Genomic DNA, 23,478 nt, shown 5'->3' with positions numbered 1-23,478 from the left:
CAGATCCCAGCGGATGATTATAGGAGACAATACTTTGAAGTTCTGGATCTACTTGATGGTGAATTGGAGCGGCGTTTTGAACATAGAGACTTGCATGTGGCAGCTGCTCTGGAGCACATGATTGTGTCTGCAGCTGAAAGGGAGACGATCCCTTTCCCGTCTTCCATAATGGGTTTCTACAAGAGCGATTTTGACATTGACACTCTCCGTGCACAGCTGGACATGTTGCCAGACGTGATTCAGACTTCTGGGATGTTTCTCGTCCCTCCGTCGTATCAAGACCTATCTGAGATCAACAATGACCCAGAAAAGACTAAATAGCTTGATGTGTGTGGGCACACATCAAGCTATTTAGTCAAGCTATTTAGATCATCTTTTGACCACAGTGGATGCTTTGAGGATAGCCAGGGACTTCATCCAGCATAATGACAGACGGAGACACTTTTTCGGGAATATTTAGAGCAGGGGTGAGTTTGACTTTTCTTTTTAAAGTATTTTTATTCTGTAAATATTGTGTTAGCTGTAATATAATGATTGTAAGTGGAAATAAATCCGGGGCGTGTGTGCTGGAACGTCAGAAAAAAAGTCAAATAAAAATTTGGTGCCGATTTTAATTATAACATGGCAGACACATTTATTATGCTCAGGGACAACAGCCTTAACCTGACGCCGCTAGATAGATTTGCTTCGCATATCCATCTGGAAACCTTCCGTTGAAGTAATTTTGGGAAGGGGCGAAAATACTGGTTAGCTGATTGGCCTATGTTGGTGATAGATGGGCCAAATAAACCAATCAGATCAACGAAGCATATGACGTACTCGTCAACATGCTTCGTCGACGCTTGTAACAGAGCGACGACGAAAACACAACCACAAGACAAGCTGCTCTTGCTGCTGCAAGTAAAGGCTCGTTAGCTCAGCAAAGAAATACTCTGTAATTCCGATAAAACTTGCTCGATAGCCACGCTAACGCTAGTTTCATCGGCTGAAGCCGCCATTTTCTTTAGACTGAACTGTCGTGCTTCTGGTTGCGTCACACCTCAACCCGCCTCAAAGCCAACGCTGATTGGACGTTCGTTTGGTGAACGGCTCCAAATTTTCTTTAACGGAGAGTAGCCAGACTGATCTGCGAGTGAAACCTTGAAAGCTCGCGAGATCAGGATGGTCTCACGAGGCTACCACAGCCTATGAGAAAGCAATACATTCTGGTGTCTAAAAATGGATTGGCTTGTCTTGTGTCATGTGACACAAATCAGTTGCGTGATCAAGGGGATGCTGGTGTTTTATGTGTATGCGGGCGCGTGCGTATGTGATGGGTAGTGGTATTGTGAGTATTGCCTGATGGGCCCGACCAATTTGAAATGCGTTCCGCGGTCCATGTGGCTGAGGAACAAGCTGGATTCAAAACCACAACTTTTGAGTTGCAAGGACACATGGAGATACAGCTCCACAGCATTTACATTCAATTCTATTCAATTCTATGTATATGGCAGCAACTCACAACACGCGTCATATCAAGGCTCTTTCCAAAGTCAGACTCCATCAGATCCTCCAGGTTGGTGAGAAAGTTTCCTCTCTAAGGAAACCCAGCAGGTTGCATCAAGTCTCTCCAAGCAGCATTCACTCCTCCTGAAAGAGCGTAGAGCCACAGTGGACAGTCGTCTGCATTGTTGATGGCTTTGCAGCAATCCCTCATACTGAGCATGCATGAAGCGACAGTGGAGAGGAAAACTCCCCTTTAACAGGGAGGAGAACCTCCAGCAGAACCAGAACCAGGCTCAGTGTGAACGCTCATCTGTCTCGACCGACTTTTGTTCAGTGAGCCTGAACATTTTCCTGCAGTTGCACCAAGTGACCTCCACCTTATGGAACATCAGCATCAACAAGGCTGCAGGTCCAAACATGGTGTCAGATCCATCACTAAAATCATGTGCTGCCCAGCAGGAGTCTTTCTGGACATCTTCAACCTCTCCCTGCAGCTCTCATGGCCCGTGCATGCCTGAAGTCATCCATCATTGTGTCTGTCCCCAAAAACTAATCGTCATGTTGCTCTGCCCCTCGTTATCATGAATTGCTTTGAGAGAATCCTTCTACATCACATCAACAATGCCGTCCCTGCTGGCCAGAACAGCCTGCAGTTCTCCTACAAGGAGAATCACTCCATGGAGGATGCTACTTCGTTAGCACTTCACTCAGCTCTGACTCATCTGCAGCAGTCCAACACCTCTGTTAGGATGCTCTTTATGGGCTTCAACTCAGAATTCAAGACCGTGCTACCAGACATGCTGGCTCTGAAGCTCCACAACCTGGATTATCCACACCTTTCTGCTCCTGGGTCAGTGACTTCCTCACCAACAGACCCAGGTGGTGAGGATAGGGAACATCTGCTCCACTGATCCTCCACACAGGAACACTTCAGGGCTGTGTCCTCAGCCCTGCTCTCTTCACCTTTTCACCCAGGACTGTTCTGCTGTCCACCCCACAGACAAAGTGGTGAAGTTTGTGGACGACACCACTGCAGTGGGTCTCATCTCCAACAATGATGATTTCCACTACAGGGAGGAGGTCCACAATCTGACACAGTGGAGCTCCAGGAACAACCTGATCCTGAACACCAGCAAGATCAAGGAGGTCATAGTGGACTACAGGAGGTCCAGGAAGACTGAACACGCTACTCTCTACATACAGGGGGAGGTGGTGAAGCGCGTGGACAGCATAAGAACCTCCCACTTGGTGAAAAAGGCCCAACAACAGCTCTTCTTCCTCTGGAAACTGAAAAGGACTAGACTTTCCATTAAGCTGCTAAAAAAACTTTGCAGAGCTAAAATAGAAAGCATTTTATGCCTCTTTGTCAGGTTCAAACACCTAAAACATTCATTAACAACACAAGGAAGAGAGACAACAGGGAAGTCAGTTAATAATATCTTGCAAGGAGAGCGCACAAAGAACCGTCGATTACAATTCTCCTGCTTGCTCTCTAAAGAGTGACTAAAAGTGAGAAGGGTGTTAATGTACATTTCAGTAATGTTAGATAACATAGAAAAATAGCAAGAGTGATCAAAAACACAGCTCATGTAGTCACGGTATGTATATATATATATATATATATATATATATATATATATATATATATATATATATATGTTTTGACAACTAGTGTGGTGCCTTATGTGAATTTACAAAGTTTCCCTATGACTGTATCCAGACAGCACAGGCTGTCCCCAGTCACCCAACATCACAAATCTATCATTTATATATATATATATATATATATATATATATATATATATATATATATATATATATATATATTTAAAGGCATAAACATGGCAGATAGCATGATGTAAAAGTGCAGGATTTTTGACATAATGAAGGTGCCTATGGAAGAGGAGCGTCAGAGCAGGAGGGGTGCTGTAAAAGGACCTGATGGAAGATGGTGTTTCCTCCAGGATTAAAACAGGAACTTTTTCTGAAGCACATGGAGTAGGACACGTGGGTTTAAGCAGATGCTGGAAAACTTGAAGGAGGGATGGCATCTAATTATGTTGGATATGGTGAAATAATTTTATGCAAAGTGGTACGATCACTTTAATCCAAAGAATTCTCTGACATTGTTACAGGAAAAATGTACTTTGATTGCAAAACAGAATTAAAAAAAATGTGTGTGGATGCTTTACAGGATGACCAGAAGCCCGAGGAAAGAGAAGACAGCAAAACTGTGACAAAATGTCTTACTAACTATTACATTTTTAGGCATAGGTTCCCTTAAAAGATGAGGACAAACAATGGAACCTACTTTAGGAAATCAGGATCTGCACTGTAATGTCAGTGGGAGCTTCAGTTAATTCCACTGTAGGTTTGAGACTGGAAGGAGTTTTTGGGACTCTAACGCCAACCACCGGGATCCACAGGTAACTTGCAAAATTTGACACATAAAGATTGTCTTTAAGTTACAGACTCTCTTGGAGGCATAAACCAGAATACAAAAAGATCATAAGGAAGGTGAAAGAGGTGCACCGCCCCCAGACACCACCGACTGAGTGTGCCCTAAGGTCATCAAAAGAAAGATGTTGGGGCCGGAACGCAGAGACTCCACACACCCAGCCCCACCCCATGACACGGAGACTCCATGGGGCCCACAGCCCCCAGAGGTGGGCCAAACAGGCAGTTTAGCAGTGACCAGATGCTATGCTGTGCACCACTGTATCTTGGTACTACAACGAATGGGTATAAATCACGTTGATGTTGTTTGATGGAGATCTTTGCACCCTGGGTGTTGTTTTATGAAGCCCATTTTGAAAAGATTGGAGTATAGAAGGTGATGACTCTTGCTGGCTTGTATGTAGAAGCGATTTTGGTTCTCTTGCAGACAAAAATGCTTGACAGACAAAATTAATTGTGTTGCAATGTATAATATTATCATCCAGCTTTGTAAAAGGCACTCAGATGGCTCCGTTAGAATGTCTGGTGGTTTTAGTAGAGAACGCACAGTTCTCAAAATGTGCATCTCACCAGCAGCCAGTATAGTCAGATGTAATGACAGGCTGGACTTTTTTAAGGAAGGTTGTAGGTAGGATATCAAGATAGCAGGAGAAGGAGGAGCTTAATTTATAATTTCTTCTAAGCTTTTACAGTTGAGTAGTTGAAATGTACTAATGTTCTCTGCATTTATATTTGAACATAACATTGGTACTGGATTTGGTGTGGATGTGCAGATTAATCCTAGAATTCTTAGAATTTTCTCCGCAAAGAAGTTGGCAAATTTATTTTAGGCTCTGCTAGAGTGGAGCTCTGGTGGAACAGTAACAGGAGGGTTTTGGGTCATATACATATGCACATTGATCAAAACATTGATCAAAAGCCAGTCTGGCTGCCAGTCTCTATCAATTAATCTCTATATGTTTTTTTACAAGTATATGTAAGCTCCATCTATATCTTTCTATCTGAATGCTTAAAACATATACACAGGGAACACAAACGTTCACTACTTTCTGCCACATACAATATGGCGGTGACGTCGATGTGCAAACCTGTGCCCAATGAGGCGTCTATGTATATATTTCTGTGGCCCAGAGTATGAGCTAGCAACCATAAACCAAGTAAGTTAATTGAATATAAAAGTTACGTTTATTTTGGCCTTATGTTAGAAACTGGGCAGTGTAGTCCAGCTACTCTGTGGATGTGGAGGAGTGATATTACACATTTGGGAAGAATATTTAGTGTGACACACTTACTGTTGATCAGATGAATCACTTTGTTTAAAATTGTGAGGAAGCCACATTGACTTGTCACTTTTAAATGAGACACAGCTGGGTTCAGGCTCTTTTTCAGGTTGTTTACTGTGAATAAAGAAGGTTTGGTGATGAGCGAGCTGAGTGCTGACATGAAGAAGAGTCATGGACAGTCACAGCTGTTGATCTCACCACTGAACTTTGCTCTGGCTCTCATGTTCCCCACACAGAGTGGTTTCAGAGTGAGGGACTGCCTCCTCTCTGTCATCACACTGGTCCATGCTGAATTCACATCCACATCAGGTCTTATGCTTTATACCGTCACCTGTGGAGGAATCACAGACATGAAGCTGCAGCTCAGTACACAAATGTCAATGGTAAAAACATTTCCACGCACCAATACAGACTTTGACAGGAAAGCTAAATGTATGGATTGTATGAAGATTTTTTATTCCATTTTTAGGATTGTTTTGGTAATTAATTATACAAAACAAGAGCACAACATGTTACTTTGTGAAGTAAAGAATGTCTGCTGTATAAAGGAAAAAGTAAAGAAAAACGGTTTAAAAATGGACAGCTGTGAGCAGGAATATTATGAAACTGATAAATTTACTAAACCTTTTTTGTAATTTTTTAGATAATTTAAAATGATAAATTGTTATATAGTAGGTCGGTATAGTAGGAAAGTAAGTAGTATAAAAAAGTAAATACAAAGGCAGTATTGTTGCACTTTACATTTGGGAATGCTTTGTGCTTCACATGGTTTTTGTTGACATGGTAAGGGGTTGCTGGCTTAGTATTAGCTTTAGCACTAGTAAGGATTTCTTCTGTATCTGTCTAAACACCAATGGTAGTTTCACGTAGCGGCCCTTTAGCAGAGGCTGCACAACCAGGACTTCGGGTAGACTGTTTATAGGAAACTAGGGTGGCCAACTGTCCTGTTGTAGCCAGAATGTCCTTTGTTTTTAGCCAAATTTAAGTCTCCCATTTTCACACTCTTCCCCCCCGCCATACTTTGACTGCAGCCTGTACGAACACTAGATGACACTCCACGCCTTACTTTCCTAGAACTATGTTACATCCCCAAGGTCTAGGGGTTCAGGGGCGGCAACATAAAAATGTGTCCAGAGAAATGAGTGGAATAAAAAAGGTGATTTATTACAAAAAGATGGTTTTACAAACACAAAACAATATAACCGAACTCAAAACAAAAGAAGCGTCTGACAATCTTAAGAGTGCTAAGTGCAAATTAAGTTACTAAGTGTTCAAACAGGTCAGTTTAGAGTAACTCAAACCAATCCAAAAGGGAAAAGAAACACGCCAAGTTTCCCAAACACAAGCTTCTAGCTTGTACAAAGTCGGTCTAATGCTGGTTCAAAGTACTTAAGCAAGCAAGCAAGCAAGCACTACTAATTCAAATAGCCCAAAACAATTGACAACATTGAAGGTGGCGGAACAGCTTAAGAAAACTGCTTTCTACTAGATGTCCCCACTGAAATAAGAGTTCAGGAATCTTTTATAGTGGTGCTGAGCCTCATCAGCGTCTGATTGGCTGGCATTCCTCCGCTGGTCCAATGAGGTCGCAGCTCCTCTGCAGCCTCCCAGCAGCCAATCAGGTAGGTGTTCTGTCACAGCTAAATCTGCATAGCAAACAAGCCTGCACAGCCTCCAGAGGCCAGGGGCCGTAACAACCTACATAGAGAAGTTGCATTGAAGCTGGCAAGGATTGATGCAGCTTTGGTTCTCTGACGGATGTAACATTGTACATCCGAAAGGTTACATCACTCTGTGTTTAAATCTCTTTTTAAACCTCATCTGTAGGTCTTGGCTTGAGACACCACATGAGACACTGATTTTAGTTTGTGCTTTATTTATCTTGGTTTTATTGTATGACTAGTTTGATGTTATCTTATCTTTTCTTTCTGTGAAAAGGCATAATTCCTTTTTAAGGTGTTTTATGTATTATGTAGCTAAAGTCCTTTAGTTTGTGGTGTATTTCTTCTTTGCAAGCAAGCAAACAGAAATGGACAAACATTTTCCTCCCTGCTTCTGTTGCGCTGGCAAAAAAACATACGCCCACCCAGATGCATGCTGGTCCTACCACTGACAGCCTATTTTATCAATAAAATACTCAATAAAAATTCTCAATAAATTACATCACATCTAACCAAACCAGTCATCTCAAGGCAGCCTTACATCTTTTTTTTAAGGTATTTTAGAAATGAAAAAAAAGAGTGAAGTTTGGAGATTTTTTCTGGTTTTCCCTCTAAAATCCAAATGTAACCAAAATGTCTCTATGTTCCAGAAATGTTTAGAAAATGGTGTAGATGACCTTCACTGCAGGCTCTGTAAGGGTCGGTTAAGGTCTGACTCTCCCTGTCTTCTAATTATTTTCTGCTGTTTCACTGCTTTCAGTCCCTCCACCACCCCAGCATTCACCCATGGACTCTTAGGTCCCAGACTGACCCCCCATTCCCTGGCATGCTGAAAGTCGAGGTTAGAGGCTGGAGACACTCATCACTGCGTGACATGCTGACCTACACGGAGTGACGAGGTCAGAGTCTAGACATTAGAGCTGAATTTATTTTATGATCTTCAATTAAACGTGTATCTAAACATTTAGATGTCAGTTCCTATTTTATTACTGACATGAGAGTTTTTCTTTAATATAACTGAGATTAGTTTTTTCTTGTGTGGTTTTCTTGTGTGGTTCAACAAGCACCTGAGCCTAATGAATTCTAGGTGCTTTAATGATAACAATAAAGTGACACCACTTTATAAACACTATTTTCTCTGTTGAAGATTATAGTTAAATAATGTAAAATTGACACAAACATTTGAAAGGTGTGGCCTCTGAAGGTAACTCAAAGACATGGACTCTAATCCACTATAAACAAATGATTGAATGTTTGTTGTCATTTAATACAGTCGAACTGGAAAAGCTGGTTTTGGTTCAGGTTCAACTATATTGTGGCTAAAACAACAATACAGTTAAACAATAACAGAATAGATTAAAGAAGACTTCTGACAAAATTTAAGTCTTATGAATATAAGATGGAAAAAAAAACTTTTAAGAAGAAACTGCATTAAAAGTTTTTTACACACCTGTCTGGCTGGTTTACATCCCAGCTACTTTCAGTTTCTGTATTATTGGAGCTCTGTGTGTTTGTGAAGACATTATTACCAATGTTTCCTTTTCCTTCCTCTGCAAACAGACTGTGAACTCTTCCTTGTGACTGATAACTAACTTTAGTCAGTTTAAAACTCACTAAGACGGGTTTTCTTCTATTGATTTTAAACGATAGGTGTTTCATAAATCATGGAAAGCTGACAATAGGATTTTTTATTTAACCTGTTTACTTTCTCTCTAATAAAATCTGTTATCAGGAGAAACTCCATCCGGTGCTGTACTTTCAACAGGCCTCTAGGTAGAAAATAGTAAATGGCTTGTACTTTCACACCCTGACGGTGGTGAGCTATGCTAGTAGCCACAGCTGCCCTGGGGTAGACTTACAGAGGCCAGGCTGCAATACAACGGAGCCACAGGCCCTCTGACCACCGCCAGCAGAGTATTCGGGTGAAGTGCCTTGCCCAAGGACACACCGACTGAGACGGTCGGAGCGGGGGCTCTAACCCGCAACCTGGCAATTGCAGGACAAAGTCCTTAAGAAACAGAGAGCATATGAACAATTTTTCTACTCAGGCACCTTTAACCTGTTTACTTTCACTCTAATATTAACAGTAAAACGCATTTCATGAAGAAAATTTTAAAATCTTATTTCCCTGTGGAGACTGACCACAATTTCAAAAATATTTTCTTATTTTGATGAAAAACAGACTAAAACAAAAACAACCACGGTACATGAAATCACAACAAACAGCATCGTGTAATTATGTTCTTTATTTAGTGAATAACTAATATTCTTCTAAAACAGAAGTTTGTGTTTGAATAAGAAGTGAGCAGAAATAAACAGGACGGTTATTGAACCGAAAGGTTAATATAAAACAAAGCAAACTTACTTGTTGAGCTTAATGTCCAAACTGTTAAAGAAGAAAACTCTGTTGGTCTGAGGACAGCAGACTACCTGAAGTGAACTCTTCCTGTAACGAGACGGAGCTTCACCAGGATGGAGGCAGGACAGGAGGGAGGTGCAGCTAATGGAGCATGTCCTCCTTTCTTTGTTCAACAGCAGCAGAACGTTTAAAATATGAAGTCAGGTTCTTCATGCTCCCTTTAATCCATCATAGTGGATCCTGCTCTGCTGCTTCATGAAAGAATCTCAGTGGAGTGAATTTAAGCTTTTGAGACCCTGAGAAGCTGCTGCGACATTTTAACTACATAATTTGCCACTGAAGATTATATGGAATGTTAAATAGAAACTAATGTTATTATCTAAGCAGGTTTTTTTTATCAGCATCATGAAGCTGCACCTGGTGTGTCCTTGTTGTGACTGAGCACAGCTGTAAGGTTAGGAAATGCAGATAAACAAATTAAATCTGAAACCAGCTTTTGAGAAGATTACCTGGTAAATCATTTCCAACACACAGACAGCCTGATATCTGACCTTTGACCTCTGAGCACATGTCCAGTGAGTGAAAAGCCTCCAGGTCTGTTGCAGCTCTCACCACTGGGAGATGGTCCGCTGGTTGATCTCAGACAGCTGGATGGAGGTCTGAGCCATCAGCCTCGGGCTCCCAGCACCGTCTGCCGTATCGACACGTAGACGCTGTGGATGAGGGACCACCGGCTCCTCATGACCCCCCCCCCCGACACGCGTCACTGCGGGATGCAGGCGACAGAGCTGGCTGCAGACGGCCTCCACCAGGCGGCCTCCACCAGGCGGCTTGGTGTCCGGCCAGTTTGATGGAGTTCACGCCAAGGATGCGGCTGCAGCACACGTGAAGAAAAGTGTTTTATAGCTTTTTAAAATAGCAGATGTCAGGAGGGAAAATAGTTTTTTAAAGACTGAAACTAGCCGCTGGAGGCTCTGCCTGCCAGGAAAGGGACCTCAGCTGTCCAACCAGCTTCTGGTCACAGGACAGCTTGCAGGACCAGATTCAACACCAACTTACTCAGTTCTATGTAGTTAAACTGCTGCTGCTGCTTTTGATTGTTCAGGATTAATAACTTTAACGCACCAAACAGAGTTTGAGGCGTCTTACTTGTACGTGAGAGCAGCAGGAAACTGGCAGCTGTAGTTGGGGGGGGCAGCTGCCTAATGATGCCCTGTCACCACTCGCCAACCTTTTTACACTGACAGAGCTCCAGGTTCTCCGTGGCCTTGAGGTACCAGCCGTCCGTGTCCAGGACCTCCGGATGGTCCTGGACAGCCCAGCCTTTGTCATGGAGCCGCTGCACAAAGGCATCTTACCTGGAGCTGCAGGTTTAGTGAGGAGCTGAGCTTCTTCATCGCAGCCTGCATCTCCACCCAGACAGAGAGCGCCGTGACGACACAAAGGCAAAAAGCCGAAAGCAGGAAACATGATTTTATAATCAATTAAAACTTAAAAACTGCAGGTAACTCTGAGGAACAAATTGAATGTCTTAGAAAATTAGATTTTAGAAAAGGACAAACTGTGATGTGAGCTTGGGGGCCGCTGCTGCTCCTGTGGTGCTGCTGGTGGTCCTCTGCCTGTCTCTGTGGTGAACGTAGCTCACAGCCTTCTCCATGTGGAGAGAAGACGTCCGCCACAGGTAGTCCTCCACCCTGAGCAGGTGAGACAGACGGTCAGCTGACTGACGGGGCAGCAGATGCTAAACATACACAGGTTCCACTGTTCTGTCATACCTGATCTTCTGAGGGTCCTCAGAATCATAGAGGCTCTCCAGGGTCTCATATTTAAAGTCCCCAAAGCCAACAAGGACCTGTCCCTCCTGGCCAGGCTGAGATGATTTAGCCTGCGCCTCCTCAAAGGCCCGGTGGAACCTGACTGCCTCCATGAAGTCAGGCTAGAATGAGGCGTAGCTGCAGGTATGCAGGCAGGATTAAGACTGAATAGAACAAAATGGCTCCTAATAACAGAGCAGGTCCTTCCTTGTTGTCCATGAGGGGGGACTGAGACCCTGTCCTCTCCTTCTGGTGGGAGGAGACCAGGTTGACGGTGTGGCCCACATCGTTCTCCAGCAGCAACTGCAGGGTTCTCCGTGAGAACATCCTGAACTGCAGGGAGCAGCAGCTGAGGATGAGGGTGGAGGCGTCCCCACCCTTTCCTTCTGGGCTCCCCTCTGAGACCCCAAGCCTCTCAGGACGAGGGCCCCATCAGGGAGCCTGCAGAATGTTGGATCCTCAAACTGAAAACATTAGATTAAAATATTTATAAAATGAGAGAAATTAAATTATAGCTGCACATAATTTTTTCCAGCTGCTACAGTATTATAGTGATGAAGCTTAATTTACAATCAACTCCACCAGATCTGCAAAGTTAAATCTGGAGAAATTATGACAAAGAGAAAACAGTGAAAGGTCCATCAGTTTATCGGTGGATTCATAGAAAGCTCTGCCAGGGTAATGATGTCTTCTTATATATTAAGTTAAATAAGCAATATGAATCTGTTGGGGCAATCTATTGTGCATCCAAAAAAGCAACTAAAAAAACAGGACTGACGTTACACCAGAAGCTATTTTTATGTCAGTAACCTGACTTATTAGGATCTACACCACGCAATATTGTTTGAATGGAATGTTCACCTGTCTTTCCCATTTTTAAGTCACTAACACCTTCAAGTCTTAGCAAATTCTGTAACATACACCTAATCAGGAGGACCTTTACTACCTAAACAATATCTTTTTTTTTTTTTAATCTGGTTTGCAATATCTGTCTTATCAGGATTATGTCAGAGATGCAGAATAATTCATAATAATCCATTCATAGTTCAGTGGAAATATTTTAAATACATTTCTTTTCTGGTCAGCGATATACAGTACAGTAAAGTATATATTGCACAGGCATTGGCCGAATACTGATAATTTGTTTGTTTGTTTGCTTCCTTGCTTATTCAGAGATCTGAAAACCTATGTTAATTATATTAAGTTTGTTATTCTTATCCCCCCCAAAAAAGACAGAAACTGGAACACAAGTGAACCTCTAATTGTACAGTGGTGGTATATTGGAAGTGAAATCACAACAACAAAAAACTCTGACTAAAAGGTTAGGTTATTGTGAAAAAAATTGAAGAAATCAACAATTGTTTCATAAACAAAACCTAAACACTTCATTTTCTTCATGTTGGTGTATGTGTTGTCTATTAGTTTCTTTGCACTTATTAATTTTTCATTTAAATGTATTATAATTTCTACCCTTTAAAACAACACAGACAATGAGGAAAAGTCCTGTTAAAAAGAAAGGGACTATTAAAATCTAAGTAAAAGAAATCATGGCGTTTTTAAAGTTCCTTGGGGGGCGTTTTGTGGGGCGGCAGTTCCCCACCGGGCCACTAGATGGCGGTGGCGCGCCGCGGGGAGGATGGGCGTGCACTGCTCAGGACGCAGAGCTGCGGTCAGCACTGACTCGCTCCATCATCATCATCATCATCATCGCCTGTAACTGGAGTAAACATTAGCTGCGAATAAAATACATCACATCTAACCAAACCAGAGTCATCCACACTGACCGGTTTAAGTCTTCTACACCCAAATTACGTCGTTTTTCTAACCCTAAGACGATGTTTTTGCCGTTTGCTGCCTTGAAGCGCCCCTTGATCTGCCTCTCCTGATACCTGGAAGGGTAGAGCAGTCTCTGATTGTCTCGCTCTGACAGGCGCTGCCAGAGACAGATGAGACGGTCCATCCTGGACTCACTGAGCCGCTCAGCCTCCTGACCTCCACCAAGGCCTGGGCCAGCTTCAGGACATGAAGGTTATCCTGGCTGACCATCAGAACATCGGACCTCCTCCTGGAGGTGTTTATTTCTGCCCTGATTTACTTTGACACCTGCCTGCTTCTGGACATTTTGTCTGTATTTTTGTCCGCAGGTTGAGCTTTTCACTGTGAGAAACACTTTATCTGCTGAACTACAGCTGCTACAATTATTTGCTGAATACAGAAATAGTTCAATATATAATGAGCCTAATATAAAAATAAATACACAAACATTATTTAGGAGGAAAATTTAATAATTATTTCAACATGTTTCGAAGTTCATTTTTTGTAACATTTGTCTTCATAAAACCAGCATTTCTGCAGCTTCTTGATCCTGGGCTCAGTTTTCCAGACCAACAGAACTTCACCCACAAACACATGAGCTCTGTCCAGTTTCTGCTGCTTTCTCACAGATACTTTTCTGATCATAATTACAGGATGTATCAAACCAGGACTTCAGAAAGTCAGCTCCTCCTATCTTCCCCATCCTCACACAGTCGGCTTCACCAGCACCATCAAAACTCTTGTCAGGCTGACCATCAAACCAAAAAGTCAAGCTTGGGGAAGAGCAGAAAGAAAACAGCAGATAAATGCCTGAAAGTTAAATTCTATAAACAGACATTGTTTCATCAGCCAAACCTTGAGTTCAGTGGTGACCCGTCCACCCACAACCATCTGTCTTCTTCCTCTGAGCCCATCAGTCCGATCAAGAACTTGTCCTCTACATCATCCTCCGTAAAGTTGCTCAGTCTTCCAAACAGGAACATCTGAACAGGAGAAGTTGATGAAAATGATTCTGAGAGACGTTTCTGTGCTGACATGAAGAAACATGATGATGTGATGAAATCTGTGAGAACATGAACCTGCAGCAGAGTTTCATACCTGCTCCTCTCTGCTGTCTATCTTCACCAGGTCTCCTCCCAGATCTTTGCAGGAACGTCTGCTCTCAGTCCAGGAGGACTTATCAGTGTTGAAATGATAACACTTTCCTCCATGAAGCTCCCAGTCTTCTCCACATTTCAGACACGTCGCATGTTTAAACAGATCAGAACAAAGACTGAATCAGGTGGAATAAATCTGATGATTTTGGAGGCAGCAGGAGGCGTCTTCTGTCCTGCAGCTACAATCTAAATTCCTGTTTCTGTCAGTCCATCAACGTCTCTTTAACATAATTTGAGAACAGAAATGCAACAAAGATCAAATCCTGAACTCACTTTTTACTTCAGGAGGTGGTGGACATGATGGTGTAGAACTTTCAGGGTACATTTTTGTCCTAGAATTTATTTCTATATAAAAGAGCAGGAAAAAATGTAAACTTAAGAGTTATTTTTTTTCTTCAGAACAGCTGCTTGAATTAGAATCAAACATTAAGGACACAAAGAATTTCACAGGCGACTTCTGTCCTGCAGTTACAATCTAACGTCTCTTTAATATCATTTGAGGACAGAAGTGGGAAAAAGATTAAATTCTGAATTTACTTTTAATCTCAGAAAGTGATATTTGCTTTTTTTCATGTAGTTGTGAGAAATTTCTCTATCTCACCAGTAACAAGTCTCGATTTACAAGCACAGTAAACAAGTAAGAAAACAAGAAACATCTGCTTGGTGCTGAAAAAACAATAATATAACATATTATATAATATTTTGAACCCAGAGTAACTTCAGTAATTTGTCAGAATTAACTGGAGAGGGTTGGAAACAATTCAGGTTTAAGTGAAATAGACTCATAAATGCATTGATCTACCAGCTCTAAACAGAATTTTAAAGAAACTTGCAACTCCTGACCGACTCAGCTGAGAGATATTTCCTGAGCTTCATCCTCCTCTTCCACAGGTTGGGGACTTTAACTGGTCTTCAGTTCGATTAAACCAGTATTTACTACGTGGGGGATTTTTTTAAGTAAAACTGCTAGATTAACACATATCTCTATTTTCAAATTTGTATCTCTAACTTAAAAAATAGTATATAATAGAATATTATATATAAAATACACAAACTCACTGACTGCCAGGGCGATGATGGTAGCTACCAAGATAGCGATGAGAACCAGCAGGACCACTCGCTCTCTGGTGACCTTTGGCCTCGTGCTCTTTCCAGCTTGTTCAACATCTGCTGCACACTTTGCACAGACTGACATGGGAAATAAAGAAACTTCTTTCAATACTAAGTCAAATAACTGCTCACTGGTCAGATATTTCAGTGATTTGCTTCTCATTCCCTAACAGGGATGATCTGACCAAAGCCCAGTGACCTGCTGATAGTTGGCTTTACCAAATCCACTCACATCCAACCCTCAGAGGGAAAGACTAGACCGTTTTACAAACTTAGGTAACATGTATGTAAAAGTTGTAAATAGTGATATAGTCTTCTCTCTTTATCTAAACTTGAAAAACAATTCTAATCAACTGAATGAGCATTTACACAGTAATCACCTATTTGAAATCAGTTTTCAGAGCTCATCATAGCACTGATACAGCATAGTTGAAAGTCACTAATGATATTCTCATAGCCTCAGGTAATGCCATTTTCTGAGGCTATGAGAGGACAACGTTGTATGGAACTTGCACTTTGGGTCCTGAGCAAGACCCTTAACCCTAGATTGCTCCCTAGGCGGCAGCCCACTGCTCCCCAAGAAAGGCAGAAGTAAATTTCTCCACTGTGAGATCAATGAAGTTCAATTATTATTAATATCACTTCATGCAATAACTAGCTTTTCTAACAAGCTAGAAAAGCAAATGGCACAAAAAGTAACATCTGGATTATCACAAAGAGCAGAACAGACAACTGGACCGTTGACACTGCGGTTGCTTCTGATGATGAAAATCTCTAAATATACATTACATCTGCTAAGAAGTCTCGTCGTGTGTTAGTTCTTGGAAAACATCTCGGATGTTAATAATACAGATCCTGTCTGACTGAGGTGTTAACCACTGGTATACTTCCTTTTCAGCTTCTTATTTTTTTCTGTTCTTTGAAATTTTAGAAAACCACAAAATATCTCTTAAACAACAAAAACATACTGCCCCTGTTACAGTTTTTACCTGAATACTAACTTTTCTTTATATATTTTAGTTTGCTGTTCTGCTTGGTGTTAATTTCCTTTCCTTGTTTGTACTCACAAACTTCACAAAGTCTGATTTTAAACTTTAGTACATTCAAATGCAATGTGTCTTCTGCATTTAACCGATCCCTGAGGGAGCAGTGGGCTCCCACTGTGCGGACCCCAGGGGAGCATTCTGCGACTAAGGGCCTTGCTTAGGGACCCAGTGTGGCAGCCTGTGCCACTATAACCAAACACTCCCTCGGAAATGGCATAACAACAAAACATGAACATTTTAATAATAGCAGTAGGAAATCTGCCTGTTGAAAGAGGACTGCAAAAAACGTGGATCTAATGAATTATCCATCCATCCATTAATCTTCTAACACGTCTATCCCTGTTGGAGTGACGAGGGGTTGCTGGTGCCTATCTCCAGCTGTCAGTGGGAAGGAGGCGGGGTAAACCCTGGACCGTTTGCCAGAATGTCGCAGCTAATGAATTATCATTCGTCATTTTTTATTTCACTTATTTATTTATTTATTTATTTATTTATTTATTTATTTATTACCCACCTGGTTCTTTTGTTGGTGATCTTCTGGGTGCAGAGTTGACTTCAGTGACTAAAGAAACATCATCTGAACAAGAGAAAACACAAATCAGTCACAAAAAGACAGACAGACAGACAGAAAGACAGAAAGACAGACAGACAGACAGACAGACAGACAGACAGACAGACTTACCTTTAGTCCTCTGTCTTATGAACTTCACATCAGCGTAAGTAACATCAGCTTCGGCCATCCTGGCTCAGTGAGTCTGAAACAGAAGTACAGCTCAGATGTTACCGTCTGCTTTTAATTGCTTCCTGAAGACAGAGATTGTTCACAGATTAGACAGGAAGTCCAAATTTAAACTGTTTGCAATGCACTGACATGAACCAACCTATTTTAATAAAATAAAAAAAAGCCAATGAGCCACTGCCTGACCTTCCAAAGCTGTTTTTTCTACAAAGATCGGCTTGGTGCAAAACGTGAGGACGTTCTGCTCAGCTTTGGACAGGAGGACACAGATCTGCTGGTTTGTCCAGAGCAGTAAACATTGTGTTCATGTTATGATCACAGTTTTTGGCTGTGTTTTAGTCGTTCCTGTCGGCCGTCTCAGCCTTCCATACAGTGGCCCTGTTCCCTGATCGCTGGCACCTGTGATTGGCACTATTTAAGCTTGCCATCTTCAGCAAGCTGGTGCCAGATTCTCGAAAGCCTTGTGTTAGTAGACCTTCCAGCATTTCCTAACCTGCCTGCTTGTTTTTGACCGTTGAATGTTTTCTGGATTTCTGCCTGTTGCTCTTGGCCTTGTTGGTCTTTCATCGGTTCTCAGTTTCTGGACAACGACCAATGCCTGCCTCTCTGCTCTGCCCTCTCTGTACCTCTGCTTATTGGAAATTGGATTTGGACCCTGGAAATAGACTCGGACTGGATCTGTTGGATCAGATTTTCTTCCAGCTATTATTTCATTCAAATGAAAAATGGAGAACCGATAAGCAGATTATGGCTTGTCTACTAGAAAAAGGGACAAAAGAAAACATAGAGGAAAACAACAAAAAAAGGGATAAGAGAGGGACAAAAGGTAGAAAGAATAATGTATATCTATTCTATTAAAATTTTTATATCCGTATATAATGGGTCTGTTTTATGTGTTGTCATCACAATTCAGAGGGCCCCATGCCTTTCTTTGCTTTGGGCCCCAAATTTCCTAAATCCGCCCCTGCTTTTTAGGCTACACTGTTACTTTTAATAAAGTAATTTAAACAAACTCTTGGTGTTAGTTCATTACAGTTCATCTGCAGTTCTACTGGTTTTTAGAAGAGACTTTGGTTCTACTGTGAACTGGTATCCAGCAGAACTGAGCACCATCAGTTTGGTTACAGGATTCTATAAAAGTTCATAAAAAGTTGCATGTTGGCTGGAAGAACTGAAGACAGTATTCCTGTTAACTTGTTGAGCAGCTACGTCTGGTTCAGTTCACGCTCTGATGTCAGCGTTTACAGCTCTTCCTTCAGCTGAATGAGAAAAGTGTTAAAGAAGACCACCTGCTAACATCTGACCAGATAAGGTCAACTCAGACTAAAGGTTAGCCCCCCCACCAGCCTGCTAATGTCCAGGGAATCCACATTTCTTTCCCTTCTACTGGGAAGTAGCAGTCTAACCTGATCCAAACAGGAAGGCAGTGGGAGCTTCTGATATGGGTTTTGAAGGCAGTTACCCAGGGCAGCATTAGAAAGAGGGCGCTCATAGACAACATATTAAAATATAGGTTGTCTGATAGTTGCACCCTGAACAGGTTTTTCCTTTCCTTCATGCATAAGCAGTAGATGGATGGATGGATGAATGAATGGATGGATGGATGATGTCTTTGAATTTTGTAGAAAGGAAGTTACAGTTTAGACCTGTGATTTGTAGCCTCACATGTGCTCATAATGAACTCTTCGTTAATAGTTTATTACATTAGTAATGTCGTTAACTCTTTAGTTTTTCTTTACCATAGAAACTGCTCCTGGATCAGTGCTTCTGTGCTCTTTGTGATCGTACACACTGTCTCCTTAAAGCAGTCAGATGACGTGTTGTGAACTGATGCTATATAAATAAAATGGAATTTAACTGAATGACAGGTTTTTTTTAACTGACGTGAGGCCTTATTTATTTTGAATTGTATATAAAAGAAGTGAAAAACTAAGTGACAAAGACGTAAGAGCTTTAAATAAAACAACAATGAGGAAGCAGGCGGTGAATTACACTTTTAACAAGACGTCACTTCAACAACAAGCAGAAACAATAAGATGTTAATCATCATTCTGAGGACTTTAACTAAAACAGAGTAAAGACTTTTATTATAATATCCACCTTCCAGCAGACGCTCTACATGAGGGTTAAATGCTTTCAGTGTTTAATTTAACTTTTGCTCAGATGGATCAGAACCTCCTAAAAGTCTCTTTGTTTGTCGTAGAGTTGTCCTCGGTGTGACGTTGTCCTCATGATGAGACGACAGAGCTGTGAAGAAGGTAAGAAGATGAATGTGGTGATAAATCAGCAGGAAGGTGCAGAAGAAGCTGCAGTCAGAGCTGAGAGGCCATCATCAGACAAAGACTGAACACAAACTGGACCGGCAGGACTGATGTCTCCATGAAAACACAACATGATCACCAACATGAAGCAACTCTGTTCATAAAAGGAGAAACTCAATAAAAATACATCAGTGACTCATAGAGAGGAAGCTGTTAGTGTCATTGATTCAGAGTCAATGTCATGTTCAGATGTTATGAATCTGACCAGATGTTCTGATGGGGTTCTCCTCTAAATGCTCCTCAGGTGGAGCTGCTGCCTCTCACCATGAGAACCCAACCAGAACCTCCAACCAGCCACAGAAAGTCCTGCTGGTTCTGGGCTCTCTGCTGGCTGCTGCTCTCATCGTCCTCTACAGACTCTGTGAGTTCATCTGTATCCGCACTTCCTGTTTGTTGACTGTCGTTTAGAAATGATGCTGGTGAAGTTATATTTGTTAAATCTTTTATCAGCTCTGGTCCTGTTAGTGACCCGGGAAGCTGTCCGAACCCTGAAAGAGGAGAATGAAGGTCTGAGGAAACATCTCCTGGGTGAGACTCTCAGTGTTTGAAAGTGTCCACAAGGTTCAGACTCATTCAGGGCTGTCGACTTACTTTGTTACATTTGAATTTAATTTACTTGTTTCCAAAAAAACAAAGAAAGGAGGGGCAATAAATAAGGGAAGTTTTTTCGTGTAATTATTCTTCATTGTGCTTAATTTCAGATAACCCAGAGATTTATATGATTTATGTTTTGAAATAAAACAAAGTTATTGACTGAGATAGAAACACAAAGGATCTTTGTCCCATTGCTGTCCCTTAATCTTGTCAAAGGGGCGTTGATGCTGTTTTTTTTTTTTGGGAGGGGAGGGTCCAAAAAGAAAAAAAAGAATAATATTGTACATTGGTTGTAGATTTTGTATGGACATATGTTTTGAATAAATATATATATATAAAAAAAGAGACGTTGATGGATGGACTGACCGAAACAGGACTTTAGATTTTGACTGCAGGACAGAAGACGCCTCCTGCTGTGTCCAAATCATCAGACTTCTTCCAACTGCTTCAGTCTTTGTTCTGATCTGTTTAAAGATGAGACGTGTCTGAAGCATGAAGCAGGCTGGGAGCTACATGGAGGAAACTGTTATGATTTCAGCACCAGGAAGTCCTCCTGGACTGAGAGCAGACGTTCCTGCAGAGATCTGGGAGGAGACCTGGTGAAGATAGACAGCAGAGAGGAGCAGGTATGAAACTCTGCTGCAGGTTCATGTTCTCACAGATTTCATCACATCATCATGTTTCTTCATGTCAGCACAGAAACGTCTCTCAGAATCATTTTCATCAACTTCTCCTGTTCAGATGTTCCTGTTTGAAAGACTGAGCAACAATATGGAGGATGAACAGGACATGTTCTGGATCGGACTGACGGACTCAGAGGAAGAAGGCAGATGGTTGTGGGTGGACGGGTCACCTCTGAACTCAAGGTTTGGCTGATGAAACAATGTCTGTTTATAGAATTTAACTTTCAGGCATTTATCTGTTGTTTTCCTTCTGCTCTTCCCCAAGCTTGACTTTTTGGTCTGATAATCAGCCTGACAACCAGAGTTTTTATAGTGCTGCAGAAGCCGACTGTGTGAGGATGGGGAAGAAAGGAGGAGATGACTTTCTGAAGTCCTGGTTTGATATATCCTGTAATTATCATCAGAAAAGTATCTGTGAGAAAGCAGCAGAAACTGGACAGAGCTCATATGTTTGTGGGTGAAGTTCTGTTGGTCTGGAAAACTGAGGATCGAGAAGCTGCAGAAAAGCTGGTCTTATGAAGACAAATGTCACAAAAATTAAAAATTAACTTCCAAACATGTTGAAATAATCATTAAAATTTCCTCCCAAATAATGTTTGTGTATTTATTTTTATATTAAGCTCACTATATATTGAACCATTTCTGTATTCAGTAAATAATTGTAGCAGCTGTATCTCAGCAGATAAAGTGTTTCTTACAGTGAAAAGCTCAACATGCGGACAAAGATACAGACAAAATGTCCAGAAGCAGGCAGGTGTCAAAGTAAATCAGGGCAGAAATAAACACTGAATAAAACATTTACAACAAAACACAAATGAAGTGATGGACATGAGCTGAAAAGGTCCAACTCAAACCCTCTGAGATGATGTTCTGAACGGGTTAATTACCAAAAAGCTGCAGGTGAACAGAATCAGGAAATAAAGACACAAGAATCCAGATTTCAGATCAGACTGAGAGACATTATGGTGGACAATGAGGACAGGTTCTGGATTGGACTGACGGACTCAGAAGAAGAGGGCAGATGGCATGACAGAGGCTGTGACCATCATCAGAAAAGTATCTGTGAGAAAGCTGATCAGTGTGTGAGTGAAGCTTAGTTCAGGCTGTAAAACAGTCCAGGGTCAACAGATGCTGATTTAATGAAGATAATGTCACAAACATATACATTTACCTTCTTATGCTGTTGATATTCAGCTCTATTGTTCTTTTAAAACCAAATGAATATTTCAAGTTGTCTTCCTTAATAAACTGTGTTAATGGTATTAAACAGTGGCTCTGTGACAACTATTTGCAGGTAAACTCAGATTATACGGAAACAGTAATCTTTGCCCCTGAGAGCCAAATAACTGAAAAAAAGTCTTTTCTGGGTGTATTGGCCTCCTCTTTAGAAACCTAAGCATCATTTTTTATTCTGGAGTGTCACTGGAGTGTCATTTCCATGGATTAATAAAAACTCTTTCAGCTAAGAAATATTTCTAAGCTTCTAACTTTGGTGTCTATGGCTGAATTAGAGATTTATATTCATGCTTTTATTTCATCATGTCTTGAAAGCCTTTTTATGTGTTTAAAAAAAGAAAGATCTTGGCCGTCTGCAGTTAGCGCAGAATGCTTCTGCAATAAAAAGACAGAAAATTACCCCAGTTTTAATCTCTTTACATTGGTGAGACGGTGTTCCACGGTCTGACTTTGTGAGTGCCGTGTGCTGCGTGTAGCGCTCCACTGATTGATGGGTGGAGCAGACGTATTTATAGCTGGGCAGGTTGTTACTCCTGCTGGACGTTGTATCTAAACCAAGTATCTAAAATAAATTATTGCTGTAATTTGGTTATTTTTTGTAATTCATGTAACTTGATATGATCTCAGTTTTTGGCCAGGTGTAGTCTCAGGCTGGACGATCCACAAAAAATTTATTTTATTGATAAAATAGAAATCATATTAATCGATATCGATAATTCTCAACAAATTTAAAACATATATTTTAAGTGCATCCCTGGCCCTTCTATGATGTTGCTTAGCAACCACACAGGGACTGAATTCAAACTCATATGTTTTTCAACCAACTTTTACCAAAACTGCAACTTTTTTAAAAAAAATAAAAAAATCCACAATTTTTTCTTCAAAACAAACCATAAACACCTCTCATTTTCTTCATGTTGGTGTTTGTCTTCTCCATTAGTTCCTTTGCGCTTATTAATTTTTCTGTTAAATGTATTATAATTTCTACCCTTTCAAACAACACAGACAATACGGAAAAGTCATGTCAAAAAGAAAGGGACTAATAAAATCTAAGTAAAACAAATCATGGTGTTTTTAAAGTTCCTTGGGGGGCGTTTTGTGGGGCGACAGTTCCCCACCGGGCCACTAGATGGCGGCGGCGCGCCGCGGGGAGGATGGGCGTGCACTCTGCTCAGGACGCAGAGCTGCGGTCAGCACTGACTCGCTCCATCATCATCATCATCGCCTGTAACTGGAGTAAACATTAGCTGCGAATAAAATACATCACATCTAACCAAACCAGAGTCATTCACACTGACCGGTTATAAACATAAATCACACACAGTAAGACAGACAGACAGACAGACAGACAGACAGACAGACAGACAGACAGACAGACAGACAGACAGACAGACAGACAGACAGACAGACAGACAGACTTACCTTTAGTCCTCTGTCTTATGAACTTCACATCAGCGTATGTAACATCAGCTTCGGCCATCCTGGCTCAGTGAGTCTGAAACAGAAGTACAGCTCAGATGTTACCGTCTGCTTTTAATTGCTTCCTGAAGACAGAGATTATTCACAGATTAGACAGGAAGTCCAAATTTAAACTGTTTGCAATGCACTGACATGAACCAACCTATTTTAATTTTAAAAAAGCCAATGAGCCACTGCTTGACCTTCCAAAGCTGTTCTCCTACAAAGATCGGCTTGGTGCAAAACGTGAGGACGTTCTG

The 23,478-nt window shown here is 41.3% G+C and overlaps 1 protein-coding gene and 1 long non-coding RNA gene across 2 annotated transcripts in view; both read right to left on the bottom strand.

Moving 5' to 3' along the window:
- LOC118565144 (CD209 antigen-like protein E) overlaps positions 1 to 23,478 on the bottom strand; it is a 57,647-nt gene extending 34,169 nt beyond the window's left edge. The window contains exons 1-4 of the mRNA XM_036144830.1: positions 23,183 to 23,478; positions 16,702 to 16,764; positions 15,091 to 15,219; positions 14,305 to 14,376 (exon numbers count right to left, since the gene is read on the bottom strand). Coding sequence (XP_036000723.1) covers positions 14,305 to 14,376; positions 15,091 to 15,219; positions 16,702 to 16,764; positions 23,183 to 23,240 — 322 coding nt within the window. The 5' untranslated portion in view covers positions 23,241 to 23,478. The remainder of the gene's footprint in view (positions 1 to 14,304; positions 14,377 to 15,090; positions 15,220 to 16,701; positions 16,765 to 23,182) is intronic.
- LOC118565407 lies at positions 5,251 to 10,065 on the bottom strand. The gene is made up of 4 exons (XR_004932383.1): positions 9,797 to 10,065; positions 9,252 to 9,332; positions 5,424 to 5,556; positions 5,251 to 5,339 (listed from the first exon to the last, which is right to left on the bottom strand). It is a non-coding gene; the product is annotated as an uncharacterized LOC118565407 (long non-coding RNA).

This window comes from Fundulus heteroclitus, chromosome 13, assembly GCF_011125445.2.
Source record: "Fundulus heteroclitus isolate FHET01 chromosome 13, MU-UCD_Fhet_4.1, whole genome shotgun sequence".
NCBI lineage: Eukaryota > Metazoa > Chordata > Actinopteri > Cyprinodontiformes > Fundulidae > Fundulus > Fundulus heteroclitus.
Note: the sequence above shows the minus strand (reverse complement) of the source record. Positions and strands in the feature narration are given on the sequence as shown.